This window comes from Rhodnius prolixus, unplaced genomic scaffold (assembly GCF_049639745.1).
Source record: "Rhodnius prolixus isolate KJV_2025 unplaced genomic scaffold, Rpr scaffold_8, whole genome shotgun sequence".
In the NCBI taxonomy this organism is placed as follows: Eukaryota; Metazoa; Arthropoda; class Insecta; order Hemiptera; family Reduviidae; genus Rhodnius; species Rhodnius prolixus.
Genome location: NW_027411593.1, coordinates 12,088,127 through 12,102,412, shown reverse-complemented (window position 1 = coordinate 12,102,412; position 14,286 = coordinate 12,088,127). Strand labels below are relative to the sequence as shown.

Below are 14,286 nucleotides of genomic sequence, written 5' to 3'. Positions count from 1 at the left end.
GATTCATTTCACGACATAAGTATATTGGACTAGTGAGTATGATGGAATTATTATTTTATTTTATTATGTAAATAAATATTTTATATGGAATTTAATGTAACTAATTTTACATCATATAAGAATGTGGAAAAGTTCAAGTCCACATAGCCAAAAATAGAGACATGTTTCTTGGTGGCATGCAAATTAAATAGAATTAGACATGAATGCAATAAATAGTTATTACCTAAAAAAATTTTTTATTTCTATTATTAATATAACATTCTATATATATTATACATATTACAAGAAATAATAATAATAATCATCATAATTTTTCTAATTGCAAGAATGATTATTTATATAAATTTAGAAAGTATTTTAAAATTATTTTATCCTGTATTGAAAGAAAGCCTTATTTTGTAGAGATGCACCAGCTTTTTGTATATTTATCTCACATTAAAACTTTCAAAATTTAGGAATCTATTTCAATGACTTTATTATTTGTGGTAGTATTTTTATTTTTATTTTTTATTGGGGTTTGATTCAGTGAGTACTCCTTTTATTACTTCCTTGATTTAAATAGTTGTAAAGAAAATATTTAAAAAACATTTCTTTAAAACGAAAATAAGCACTAACTTAAAAAAATATTGTTTATATTTTATTTCTTTTCTTTGATTTTTTTTTTGTTTTTGTTTTTTAACTTTGTGTGCATAACTTCTTAATTAATTTTGTCGTTACTGGTTCAGTAATTTTCAGTCTTTATTTAATTTCTAAACCAAAATATTCGGTTTTAGGTAAATCTTTAAGTGTTGAGCACAATTGCAAATGTGTAATAATTTTCACACGTAGGTGCACTTGAAACCTACACTTGAGTACATCATTATTCTTTTAAAAAAAATTATTTCTCTTCTTTACGCAATAATTAAATAATATTACCGAATTAATCAAATAGTTTATATTTAACAATTTAATAAGAAGAGACAATCCTTTTTTTTAACACAAAAAAAATCCTATATCCATTCCTGTTGTTTTTTTAATTATTATTAAATAATACTACGAAAAGTGTTTTCGTTTATGGCATCTTTTTTTTTATTATTAATTTTACTTACAATTAATTAAGTACTTCATTTAGGGCATATTTTGTTTTGTTCAGAAAAAAATAACCCGGTTCAGGATAAAATAAGTGATATGATTCATTTAATTTCTTGTTGCACAATTGAAATTAACTCTTAAAATGATGTATTACAAAAAAATGAAATTATTTTAGAAATTTTATAAATAAAGAAAATTTAGTAGTGCAAAGATTTTTTTTTTATATATATTGTGTTGTGATATATTTACAGTTTTTTGAAATTAATACCTTTCTTTTTGTAATTTTAATAAAAATTGATTTCTACACACACACATGAGAATTTAAAAACAAAAAATTTCATTATAGTATTCTATTTTATATTTTGTATGACACCAAGAAACATTGGCTCGTTTAAATTTTATTTAATAATCTTTATTTTTTTAATTTTTACTTATTTTCAAAAACATAAAGAACAACCCAGTTTTTTTTTTTTTTTATAAAGTATTGCCCATGTATTTTGTATTAACCAAAATAAAAATATGCCCATGTGTGTGTTGTTGTATGTGTGTGAATTTGTTATTCAGTTTTTTTATAATTATTAATTAAGTTAATTTATTTAACAATTAAATAGTTTCATTTTATTTAACTGGATATTAGAACAAGCCAGGGTTTCTAAAGGTGTGCCTTAGTCCCATTTCTAACGTTAAAAATTGCTCTAAATAAGTTTTTTTAATTCTGATTGATTTAAGTAGCTTAAAAAAATGAATAAATTACTATCAATAAAATGAAACGTGAAAAATTCCTTTTAATTTTAAAATCATGAATATTTTTAAAATCTGTGGACATTATTTAAATCCTTTGTATTTTTTATTTTATTTTTAAATCCATTGTAATCATCCTTTCCTTTAATTAGTGGCACCATTAGGGAATTTGATATTTTAAAGAGAAAGTTATGTTTTTAAAAAATGTCGCTGAATAAAATAGTTAAACTAATTAAGCATAAGTGAGTATACAGTATTATTTCTTTACATTATTACTTAAAGCAAAAATGCCATAGTATACGGTCTCCTCTCTATAGAAACTAGCAACTTGTTTTCTTGAACTGCTTCGAACATTATTATTTGGTCATTAAATTTCAATTAAGTGTATTTTTGCGGCTTTTATTGTTTTGGGGGTTTGATAATAATTTAGCTCGTTGTGAGTGCGCTATTCTTCCAGATGTTGAATACTTTAAGACAGCTTATTGCAGAGATATGGGCACTCAGAAACATCAGTATTTTGCTTGTTCTTTCAGATCTGATCTTGAAGAAACGGATACTATATCTTAGAGATTAGATAGCCGGGTCGAAATTTGCATACAGGTGTCTTTTGTATGTCATTAAAAAAAAAGAGTCGGTTATTTGCTTTTTCAAGTCCTGTCCTCCAATTAGCGGTTCTCATGTTTATATAGTGACAATTGGGTATATTCCATCCAATGGAGGAAAAGTTAATATACTGCATTTGTACCTTTAATTCCCAAAGGACAAAAATATTTAAGAAGTGCTGTCCAATAATACATTAGGTCCCCAACTCGATAATTCTGTCTAAAAAATTAATCTTTTGATTTCTCGGATTAATTAAGGAGCAATAAAAATTCTCGGATTTTTTTTTAATTGCATTAAAAGTTCTGAAGAATTAGAGAAATAAAAATATATCAGACGTAGGTACAATATTATCCTCAAATTTATGATTTGCAGAAGGAGGTATTAAAAAAATAAAATAAAAGAGATACCTGTATTAGAGTAGTTAGCTATTCTTCATTTTGTTTTTCTTATTATAATCTCTTACACTTATTTAAATTCATATTTTATTTTAAATTTTTTAAAAATACAAATTAACATAAAAAAAAAATATGATAGAGAACTTTATTTGGAACCGATTATTGGTTTGCATTTAGGCGATATTCGCCAGTTGTATACCTGAGATCATTGATCTGATCGGAACTAGACCAAAGTACGGAGGAACGCTGAAGAATGAGCGCGGACGAAGGTGAGAGAAAAGTGAATACTTGTGAATTGTTTAAAAGCAAACAAAAAACAACTTAGAGAGAAAGCATTGTTGGTTATTCTGTTTAATTGCTGATATTTTTTTTTTATTATTATATTATATGTATGTTTATTTATAAGATGAAAAAGAAAATATTTTTTAATTTTTTAAGTCTTTAATTAGTTCTTAATTTATAATTTTCTTTTGTTTTATTTATTTTAATTATTTTATTGAAGGCGCGACAACATCTGATATTGGCGCCCAGAGCTTTTCACAGTTCATTGCCGGCCTTCGGACAGTGTTCTCTTTACGGACAGCACTGTCCATCAACGGACAGTGAGCTGTTGATGCTCCTAGAGAGAGAAAATCTAAGAGCAGCCAGCTAGATTCGATCTGGGACATTTTATTTTTATTATTATAATATTTTAATTAATTTTTTTTTTTAATCAACATTTCATTTATTCATTTTTTATCTTAATTTAAAGTTTGCTGGGTTTCTGTTGATTTTATTCTTGTATGTTTTGAAATTTTAAGAAAAGTACTCAAAGCTATCAATCTCATTAATTTGAATAGGTGCTTCATTAGATTTAAAATATAAACATTTATAAAAGAGGAAAAAAAAATCCTAATTGAAACAATATTTCTGATCCTTCCCAAAAATAGTAATTTCAAACTTAAGAACTAAATTTTAATTGGCCATTATATACAATAGTTAATAAATAATATTTACTAATTTTTATGCTTACATTACTCATTAATAATTTCCGTTTGTATGTGTGTATCAATGTTCTTATTTCGTGCAAATAATATTTTAAAAAATTTGCTTTGTCACAATACTGAGCGAGATTTTGATAATCGGGATTAATTTGTCAAGACCATAATAATTATAATTCAACTAATTACAATTTTTAATTATATTCGGCAATATCAAATTGTCCGATAAATTGTGCAGTTATTAAGAGCGTTTGTCTTTAGATTATTATGCTTATAAATTAGGTTCGTTAATTCCTTGATTTATTTTCATAATCTTATGAATGCATTGCAGTTTTAACTAATTTAGGAAATAACTATCGTTTTCACGTGAAACAAAGGGCTCTGACGTAACTCCCTCAACATTTTTGCCATCATTATTGAACATACTACGTTTTCTTGTTAACGTTACAGCTCTTCGGTGATTTCATTTTGACTAATCAATTTTATTAGGTTTTCAGCAAGTTTATTTTAAACTAATTTATCCTAATATTTCTTCTCAACGTTTGCATCTTACTTTGAATCAATCCAATTGCTTGAATTTATCTTTAATGTCTGAAGTTATTAAAACTTGACTAATTTAATATATCCCAAAACACGTCGTACTTTTCAGCTTTGCAAGTCACTTTGAATTTTTTAAGCAGTAGACCTTAGTCCTGGGTTCCAGTTGTATATGCGTCCACTGAGTTCATCATTAGGTTTTATTCTTAGAGCACTATAAATGTTTAATATGGTTTATTGTAAATTGAATAATCGTGGAAATCGGAAAAGTACCAATATATCTACTTTTAAAGGTTAAGCATTCATGGATGATTGTGCATTATTTTAGGTATTGAAATCCCTCTCATTTAAATAAGTCAAACATTCATATCTCTCTTAAGGTCGTTTACAATTCTTGTTTTACAAACTGTTACATACAATTGATGATTCATTCCCAGTTATCAAAATTGAACGAAATAACTTTTTAAAGCTTTGTCTTATTTCCAAATTGCATTTAAAAATAGATTTAAAAGTTAAACCTAGAATTGTAGACTTCCTGTGACAAAGAATTAAATTCTTAGTTCCTGTAAAAATACAGGAGCCATGTTTTCTGAGAGAGGGATTTTCGTAGAGACGGAACATGTTTTTTAGGGGTTCACTCAAGTTTCCAATTCTTATAATCTATAACAAGGTTTATTTTTTGGTACAGAATAGTTTTTCTTAAATTAAAATCTAACAGACTTAACTCTCTTATAAATGCACATTCGCAAATTTATATTATATAATTCCATTTTTATTAAGTTATTTATAAGACGACTTTGCCATCAAAAACTTCTCGTGGCTTTTTTAACGGCAACAATTTTTTTTTTTCTCGTTCTATTTTTCGTGACAATTTTGGAACAGTTTTAAAGAAATCCTTTAAAGTTGTGTTGCACGCTTAGTTTATTTTTCTTTCATTGATATACTTTTTTTTTAAAAAAAAATTATGGCTATATTAATCCATTTTTAAAATAAAAATAGACAATTGTTTCACTTAGTTTATCAGTGGTTGAAATTAGTATACCGTAGTCTAATAATGAAAAAAATTTCCACTTACACACATTTAATAAAAAGTAGTCATTAAAGATTAAATGTTTATTTAATAATTAACTGATCACAAGTTTAGCACAGTGTAGTGGCGCATTATTTTTTGGAATAACCATTCTTCGGAAGCTTAACTCTCTGTTGTTAAAATAAAAGTTTTTTGTTATATGCAAGCTTTGTCGTGTAAAATTGCACCAACCCCAACAACGTTCCTTATTTGTTGTATTGATTGATAAATTTTACTTTTTTTTTTTTATCTTTATGTACCCGCAACAAAAAATTCATTTATATCTTTTATAGTATAAATATGTATACATTAAAAAGGAACTGTAATATATTATTTTTTGTATCATTATTGTTAATATTTCGTTATTGTTATTATTTCTTAATCGTAGAAAATTCTTGTATCATGAAAAATGTTTTCATTTACAGTTAATGAAAAATCCTTCTTTGATGCATCCATTTTTAATTAGCATGGTGATCTTTTTGAAAAATAACATTGCACATTCTTGTGTTTTTTTTATTATTATTAATTTTCGTTTTTTCGTATTCTTCTTCTTCATTGAGAAATAGAAGTTATTTTTCTTTTAACTATTTCATTATTAACAAAATTATTTTCTTTTGAAGGATTCTCTAGGTAAAAGATACACAAATGTATTTTTAATTTTAGAAAAAGTACAATCAATTCACTTCTCATATTTCAGAAATTAAATGAACATTAATTAATACATATAGTTCATTTAAAACAAAAAAATCTGGATTTTTATCTTTCTATTTATTGCATGTTAATGGAATGACAGATAGTTAATGCTTTTTGCGCACTTTATATAATTAGATCAGTTATTTAACTTTTTTCCACATAACATGTTGAAATTTTAATAAAATATATTTGGTAAATTATTGGTAATTAATGGATGGGCTAAATTATTCGTATTAAAACCTGCATAAGGCCCAATGAATATTGCTTGATAAAATATCATTTATTACACTAAGCACTGCTCTGATAATAAATAAACTATGCATCTTTTTTAATCAAAATTTCTAGTAAATTTATTTATCACAAATTTGTGAACATTTATTTTGTTTTTATTAATCATTGATTTTTTGTTTGATCACTATTTCAGGCATATTGTTGTGTGCGGGCATATAACATATGAATCAGTGTCTCATTTCCTCAAGGACTTCTTACATGAAGATCGAGAGGATGTAGACGTTGAAGTAGTTTTCTTACATAGGTGAGATATAAAGAAATACCTTAGAAAAAATTATTATTTAAATCATATGCTAAAGTGACATATATTTATAAACTTTTCTATTTTGAATAGACTGCTACGCAAACGTTTGTTAGATACGTAGTATCTATCATTATTTCTTTGCGAAATGTTTGTTACTGTTAAATTATTCACATCGTGAAACATTCTGATACAGTTTGTTTAATTTATCATATTGTCAGTTTGATGAACGTAAGAATATATCAATAAGATAATGGTCTTTGTTCATAAGAGGTGCCAATAATAAATTTAGGTTAATTTTCTTATGTATAAAGACTGCAGGCAACTGCAAAACTAAACGTGGATCCAGGTAAATCCAACTGGCTCACTACTTTAAGAGGTATTGAGGCACACTAACACATAGTGTGTACGATGGAATCATTGAATGTAGGATAATGAAACCGGCGACTTATTCTCGGTTGTTGATTTTTCAAAAATATTTATAAGAATGTTTATATAATCCAACTTGCAAAAGCGAACTTATTTTTTCTCCCTTGAATATCGTTCCGCCATCACCAAGCAACCTACGCGAATACATGATTAATTTTCTTGAAAAATTACTACAGAAATTCTCAGTAAATGTAACTAGCAAACATGAAACATTTATTTGCAACATTTTCAGTTTTAAAATATTGATTAATTAAAATTAGATTTAGATTTCGTGGATTTTTTTTTTCAGGTTTTGTGCGCTTTACTTTAAGCACCAGGGTATTTTATTTTTAAGGCTCCCGACATATTAGGCGTTTTTTTTATAACAATGCGAACGCTTGGCAATGCCACATGGGGCCTGGGCCCAAGTGGTTAGAGCTCTGAAGCCCGAGTCCAGTTTAATACTTACAAAATTATGAATAATTAAGTGCGATGAATTGGTTGCAAATTTATTGATTATCAAATTGAAGTTGAAAATACCTTTGAGTTTAAGTGAAGAATGTCGCTTAGTATTCATACCTCTATGTTTAATTTAATACTTCCGAAAGTACCATCCTCTAATGAGCTAATCTATTTTTGTTTTGTTTTTAACATATGTAAAATATAACCATATTAATAAACCACTTAATATTACAAATTATTAGGAAATGTGTAAGTGTCACTGATATGTAGAAATAGAGCTGAGAGCAAATTAACTCATCAGCTAACATGGAAATTGCTCTTGTACGATTTTTAAACAAACTTCTTTTAACACTTAAAAATCAAAAGACGATTGAAATTCTTGGTCTGAATTATACAGATGGTGAAGTCAATCTCCGACATGATTTTCATTCTTATTATTAAAGGAAATATATAAAACTAATCAGGATTTGAAGTGGTGCACCCAAGAAAATCTTTTTCTTTTGAAAGAAAATTATCCGATTAAATAGGTTTAGTTTAACTTGATAAATTCCAGTTATAATTAAATTTTTATTGGTTTATCAGATCCTATTCAACACCCTTTTAATATCAAATCTTAGTAAGGGCTAAATGACAGAACAGTTGTTCTTTTATTCAAAAAATACCTGAAGAGAAGAGTTGCTACAATACGATGTTCAAATTCTGGAAAAAGTATAGTTTTATGTAATGAAGATTTGGCGAAGTGCTGCTTTGTTTGGTAATGAGACTAAGGCTGAGGCTAACTAGACAAGCTTTCAAGCGTCATCGAAAAATACACGTATTTTACAAGAATATTAAGCAAATTATTAGGGCGTAAGAATGACGCTTTAAGAGAGTTGCTTTTGCTACGTGATAAGTAAACAAACCAGAATCACTCATATGTTAAAATCTATGAGAATATCTGTGCTAAAGGTGTAAAGGAGGTTTATAAAAAATTTATCCCCTCAAATTTTAAGATTCATTTTAGTTCAATTCTTTGGTACGACTGTTACATTAGAACCCATTCTCAAGCTCGAGCAGATATTGCCGAGGAAATAAATAGATTACCAGTCTTTTGCTTATTTGTACTTGGGAAATAGGCTCAAAGAAAAACTAATAATTTACTGATCCAAGAGTAAATTTGAATTTAACAATTATGTAAATCATAAAAAGCCTTTGATTTGCAATTAAGAAACTTCTTTTGAAGGTACAACATTGATAAAATATTGACGAAATGCCTCCCACTGCCCACTTGTTTATATTCTAATAAATGGTCACTTTCAGAAAAAGCTTTTGTCTCTTTACGCCAAAGTTTTCTTTTTTTCAACTCAAATTTTTATTTGTGATTAATATAATCGGACAATATCCTTTATTTACCACAAAAAGGTTTTTGCAGATGTGCTGCTTCAAAATTCTCTAGTACAATTTGAAATCTAATTAACTGCTTAAAAAAATATTTAAGTTAAGAGTTAAGTGCGTTATGAAAGTAGTAATTTGTCAAAGTTTAGATATGTCTAAGATTTGTAATAGTACCTTTGATTAGTTATGATCAGTAATTTATCCAAAGATTCACCGTTATTCATGCAAAGTAATTCATGCATCTTCCAATCAAAAAGTTATATCTTTCTTTTGGAATGTCGGTTCTGTGGCTTACAGAAAGGAACCCGATTTGGAGCTTGAAGGCCTTCTAAAACGGCATTACACAACGGTGGAGTTTTTTCAGGGAACTATGATGAACGCAGTAGATCTTGAACGTGTTAAGGTAACTTCAGGTCAACATGGTAACTACCACTGGCACGTTAGTTGCTTGTTCAGAAAACAAAACAAAATAAGAGTCATTTTCATGGTATTCACGTCTGGAGCCAAAACCTAGAAATAACAACATTGCATATATTTTTTTTTTTTTTGGCGTATCTACAACTAAGTTATTAGCGCCGTACATTTTATGTATTATTTTTTTAATTTTCATATTTGAGGGGCATTTTCAGCAAATTAAAGCTGTCTATTTGTCTTACATTAGAATGGCTCAAGGTATTCATCGCATGAAGTCGCCAATTTTTGTTTGAGAATATGGTGCTGTAGATTTTACTATTTCTGTTTGTTATTATTATTATTTTAAATGTTAAAACATTGTTTTTACTGTTTTCTTATTTTATTAACTTCTTTTTTTTATTATCACCTTCACCGTACTTAAATAGGAAACCACCTGACTTGGAACTGGAAGGGCTATTCAAGAGACATTTTACTACTGTTGAATTCTTCCAAGGATCCATCATGAATCCTATTGATCTGCAGAGAGTGAAGGTAATGTAGAATAAATAGTCATAAAATTAAAAAAAAATTATCCATTAAATAAAACAAAAAATGTTGATAAGATAACGTCTGATCCATCCATATACTTTCGTAAGCAAATTTTAAAAATAAATAAAATTAGTTACAAAGAGTAATAAGTCGTAGTGTTACAACAATTTATAGGTATGTTCTATCTCACTTGCAACAAAGTATTGAGGAAATTTTGTTCCATTATTCGATTTTGTATGTTTTTTTCTTTTTTCCAATTAATGAGCTTTTTTTTTTCTTTTTAATTAAGGCGCAAAAATGAAGCTATAGAAGGAATAGAGGAAATTTGCTCATTGTAGTAGTAACTGCGAACATTCATTAAACGGCCCAGCGACAAAAACTATTCAAGGGTTATCTATTAATTTTTTTATGTAATTCTCTTTCGCTTAAATGGTACTGTCAGGGTTTTGTAATCTAGCAGCACTGCCTGATCTTGAACATTAACTAATGCCTGCTAATAACACATGGCTAGAAGTATGATGTGATGGAGAGACAGGAATTTCAAGAATATATACCCTTTCTTTTCAATTATGTACCTACTTGAAATTGTATTATATTTAGAAAATATATTCCCGCATTCGACATAATCAGAAAACTATTGTGCGTGTTAGATGAATAGTTCAATCTTGTTGTTGACTAAAAAAATTGGGTTTCTAAATGTGACGAAAGCTTTTTTTCTAAATAAGTTCTGGTAAATTTATTTTTACGAATCGATCACCTGGTCGAAACTGTGGTAAAACCATGAGAGTTTCATTTTCTTTTTCTTTTATCCTAAGCTTTGCCGGTTTGTTTGTAACTATAGTTGTTTCATAATCATAAAAATAATTGAAATGGAACAGAATTATTGACTTATTTTATTGCGAATGAGAGTTTTCAATGATTAAACTGTTTTAACACATTCACTACGTTCGTATTTTGTAGCAAAAGAGGAAAATTATTTCATTTATAAGAAAAATACTTTATTAAAATAAATCTTTAGTATTGTAATTCACAATTTCGGAACTGTCTGATCTAATCTAATTATTACTATAGTAATAGATAATTACTGTTTTAATTGAGCCCTCAGTGTTATCAATGGTGCGATGAAATTTAATGACGAAATGTTAGATTAAAAATGGAAGCCAGTGGGCAAATAAATGAGACGTAGAAATTAGTAACTAAATATATCAAATTTTCTCTATAGTTATTTCTTTCTCTTAGATTTTAATAAGTTCGAAAAATCATTCTCCTGATTTAGAAGATTAGCAAGCTAGACTATACTTTTAAAATTCAGCACTAATAAATCACTTGATGGCTGCATAAAAATTAAAATAAAATTAGAATTTCATTTGTTTAAAAAAAAAAGTATTTGCTATTAAAATGTGATCATTAAATACGATGAGGGATTATTAACTCAGCTGTGGTAAGTTTTATCAGTAAGAAGTTTCCATCAAATTATTATTTTATTGAATAGTTTCGAAATTTTTAATTAGATGGCATGTGATAAATAGATGATGGACATGCGTAGCAGTAGAAGCACTACATTACTGTTTTAAACAACTTTTTCTTTAAACACAAATATCTTATTTAAAAACAAATTTATGTAATGTAACCACGTTAGTCATGTAGTCAGATGCAAATTCACTTTACACTTTATACGCAAGATATTTTCTGCAACAACAAAAAATATTTTAGCCTTTTACGACAAGAAATAACTAGTTGGCAAAGGTGCATTGCTCAAAGATAGAAGGGATAGCCTTAAAATGTTTAATGAATAAGTTACATAGGGTTCAGCAGATTATTTATTACTTATAATAGCATAGTTTTACTCAAGTTTAGTAAGGGTTTTTATGTTGATTGTATTCAAGACACCCTTAATGATGGTTAATAACTTGAGGTAATTATTTCTGCAGTTCGAACTTTTTTAGGTTATCAGCTTTTCAGATAATTATCAAAAAATATTATTCCCTTAAATTTCCTTAATGTTGACGTAAATTTTAGCTTATTTGTTTGTTAATAAAAATAATTTTTAGGTCTTTTAATAAATATTTATTCCAAATTGAAACTAATTTTATTTCGGAATTTAAAGGCGAAAAATTAATTGTATTTACACTGGTAATGATTTTAATAATGAGAAGTAATCCAGGTTTAGAAAAAAAGAAATTTGTTTATGCTGTGATTCAAAAATTGAAATTGTTTTGTTTATATTGTTCAAAGTTAATATTTTGTATATACTATAATTTTATAAATGTTTATTGTAGGCAATTTAGTACTACTTATTCTGTATGTGCTTTGTTGATTTTAAGTTATATATAAATTGAAGGCGTGTTGGAGGTTGTCTTTTACTGTGAACTCACCAATTAATCATTTCATTTCTACATCATTGTTTCCCACATAACAAATGTTGTGATGATTACTTAGCGGAGGGGGAATGGACCTGAGTTAACCACTCTCTTCACATAAAAACATTTGATGTTCTGAGGAGGACTTCCTTTACCACCAATCAACCATAATGATAAAGAGGTGTTAGATTGAAGTTTACTTCGATCCCGACTGGGGAACATATCATTCCTTTGTTCTTCAGTTGGCCGGCGGCACCACCAGAAAATAGAGATCGGGTTCCTCCCGATTTTTAATTTTGATGGGTTAGGTAAAACAACTGAAAATTGGGACTTTTGAGAAATTGCTTCTCTAAAGAACATTAAGAGGTTTAGAGATTTAAAATGAAATATATTTTCCTTCATAATCAGTAATTATAAATAGAATGATAGGAACAGTAATAGGATGTTATGAACTAGAGAAATATAAACAATCAGCGAAATTGTCAAATTCAAGCAGATTCTTGCGTAATCTGCAGAACATCCATTGGCTACTGCTTCAGAAATGATAAAAAGTGACGTAAGTATTTTAGGATTTTTTTTGTTGTTTTGCAATATCAGAACAGAATAGCTTTATCGAAGAAAAATATACATATGCAAAGCCAAGGCTTTAAAGGGCCTTTCCTTAGCTGTAGAAATGAGGTTTACCTAGATATTTTCCCTCTAAATTGGTCCAGAATGCACTGGAATCCAAAAACAAAGTTTACCCTATCAGAATTAGTTGCTCCAAGGAACTCCATGAAAGTGTAATGGAGAAAAAAAAGAAATGAAAAAAAGAGTAGTTTGTCCTCATTACCAACCAAATTTTACTATATTTAATTAGAGCTTTTTTCCGCTGAAAAATTTCTAAGTACTTCAGAGTACTCTCATTGCTTTGAGCTCAATATCTCATATTTACATTTCCTATTATTATAATATCTGAAATACATTCTTTTTTACATTACCTAACTGACAAAACATTGTATTTAAAAAATCGTAATAATAAAGGCATTACTGCATGAATTACTACTTCGTTTTTAAAACTGATCTGAGAGCCATGTAGTTGCTCGCAAATCTTTTCTATTTATTTTGTGTTTAAAGTAATTATTTTAGTTAAATCTTTATTCTTATAGAGGTATCATGTTTCCTTGTCAAATTTTCATTTTGAACGAATAGTAGTTTGAATCATGGAAATTACAAACGTCAGATCATTCAATTTATTCATTTACCTTTTTCCGATTTTCTAGCAACATTTTTTTTAATTTTGTCTATAAATTAATAGAACCGTAGAAGATCTAGATATTACCTACCTGTAAACTTTTTCCATTTTATTAAAATAACACTGTAAATATTTTATGTATCATTTATAACGTAAAAAGCTCGTATCTCTTGCCTTCTTATTACTTTCATATCATAAAGCTCTTTATTTATCGAAATTTGTCGGTAAATGTGACAATTTAAATCTTTTTTCAAATCTGTTTCAATTTTCTACTTTTCATTTTTTTGTTTTTTCTACTATGTACCGTGGAAAGAGATATAGTAGGTCCATGTTGATAATTAAAATGTATGAAAGTTGCATAAATTTTATTAATTTAAATTTTTGATAAAAAAATTAACTTTGCAAGAAGAGGGTTTTATTTATAATTGTAATATTTTAATTAAAAAAAAAAAAAAAAAACAAATACAATGGTACTATTACATTTCTTAAAATGTTCTCCGAAAACATCTATGTTTCATCAACTTAATCATTCAAACCAGTTTGGATATTTTTTTCATTATTTTGCGTTCCATAAATAATAAGAACCAATATAAACAACATGTAACATAATCAATAAGAACCTGGATTACTTCTTTTTTACCCATCTAAATATTTATTTTTGAATGCATAGGAATTTCTAGTGAATTGGACAAAATTTCAGAATATTGCTGTGCTCCGTAGTCTAAATTGATGGCTAGATCTCTCTTAATGAAAATAAAATTATAAATACGCCGAGGTCGTCAATTCCAACTTTCCATTCACACTCGTCTTGTATATTTGGATACGTCTATCTCCTTTCGTTCATCTTCTATGTATGTCCCAACCATCTCAACATATGTACCTTAC

The 14,286-nt window shown here is 27.5% G+C and overlaps 1 protein-coding gene and 2 long non-coding RNA genes across 4 annotated transcripts in view; 1 reads left to right on the top strand and 2 right to left on the bottom strand.

Annotated features, from left to right (window-relative positions):
* Window positions 1-14,286, bottom strand: part of LOC141450889 (uncharacterized) — a 500,259-nt gene that overhangs the window by 404,920 nt on the left and 81,053 nt on the right. The window lies entirely within an intron of this gene.
* slo (calcium-activated potassium channel slo) overlaps window positions 1-14,286 on the top strand; it is a 123,639-nt gene that overhangs the window by 55,099 nt on the left and 54,254 nt on the right. The window contains exons 7-9 of one of the 2 annotated variants that reach the window (XM_074121738.1): window positions 2,988-3,079; window positions 6,514-6,624; window positions 9,705-9,810. In XM_074121738.1, the coding sequence (XP_073977839.1) occupies window positions 2,988-3,079; window positions 6,514-6,624; window positions 9,705-9,810 (309 nt within the window). The remainder of the gene's footprint in view (window positions 1-2,987; window positions 3,080-6,513; window positions 6,625-9,704; window positions 9,811-14,286) is intronic. The other variant, XM_074121739.1, reaches the window with a different exon arrangement.
* On the bottom strand, window positions 9,123-11,193 carry LOC141450893 (uncharacterized). Its single transcript, XR_012456423.1, has 2 exons — window positions 10,893-11,193; window positions 9,123-9,375 (listed from the first exon to the last, which is right to left on the bottom strand). It is a non-coding gene; the product is annotated as an uncharacterized lncRNA (long non-coding RNA).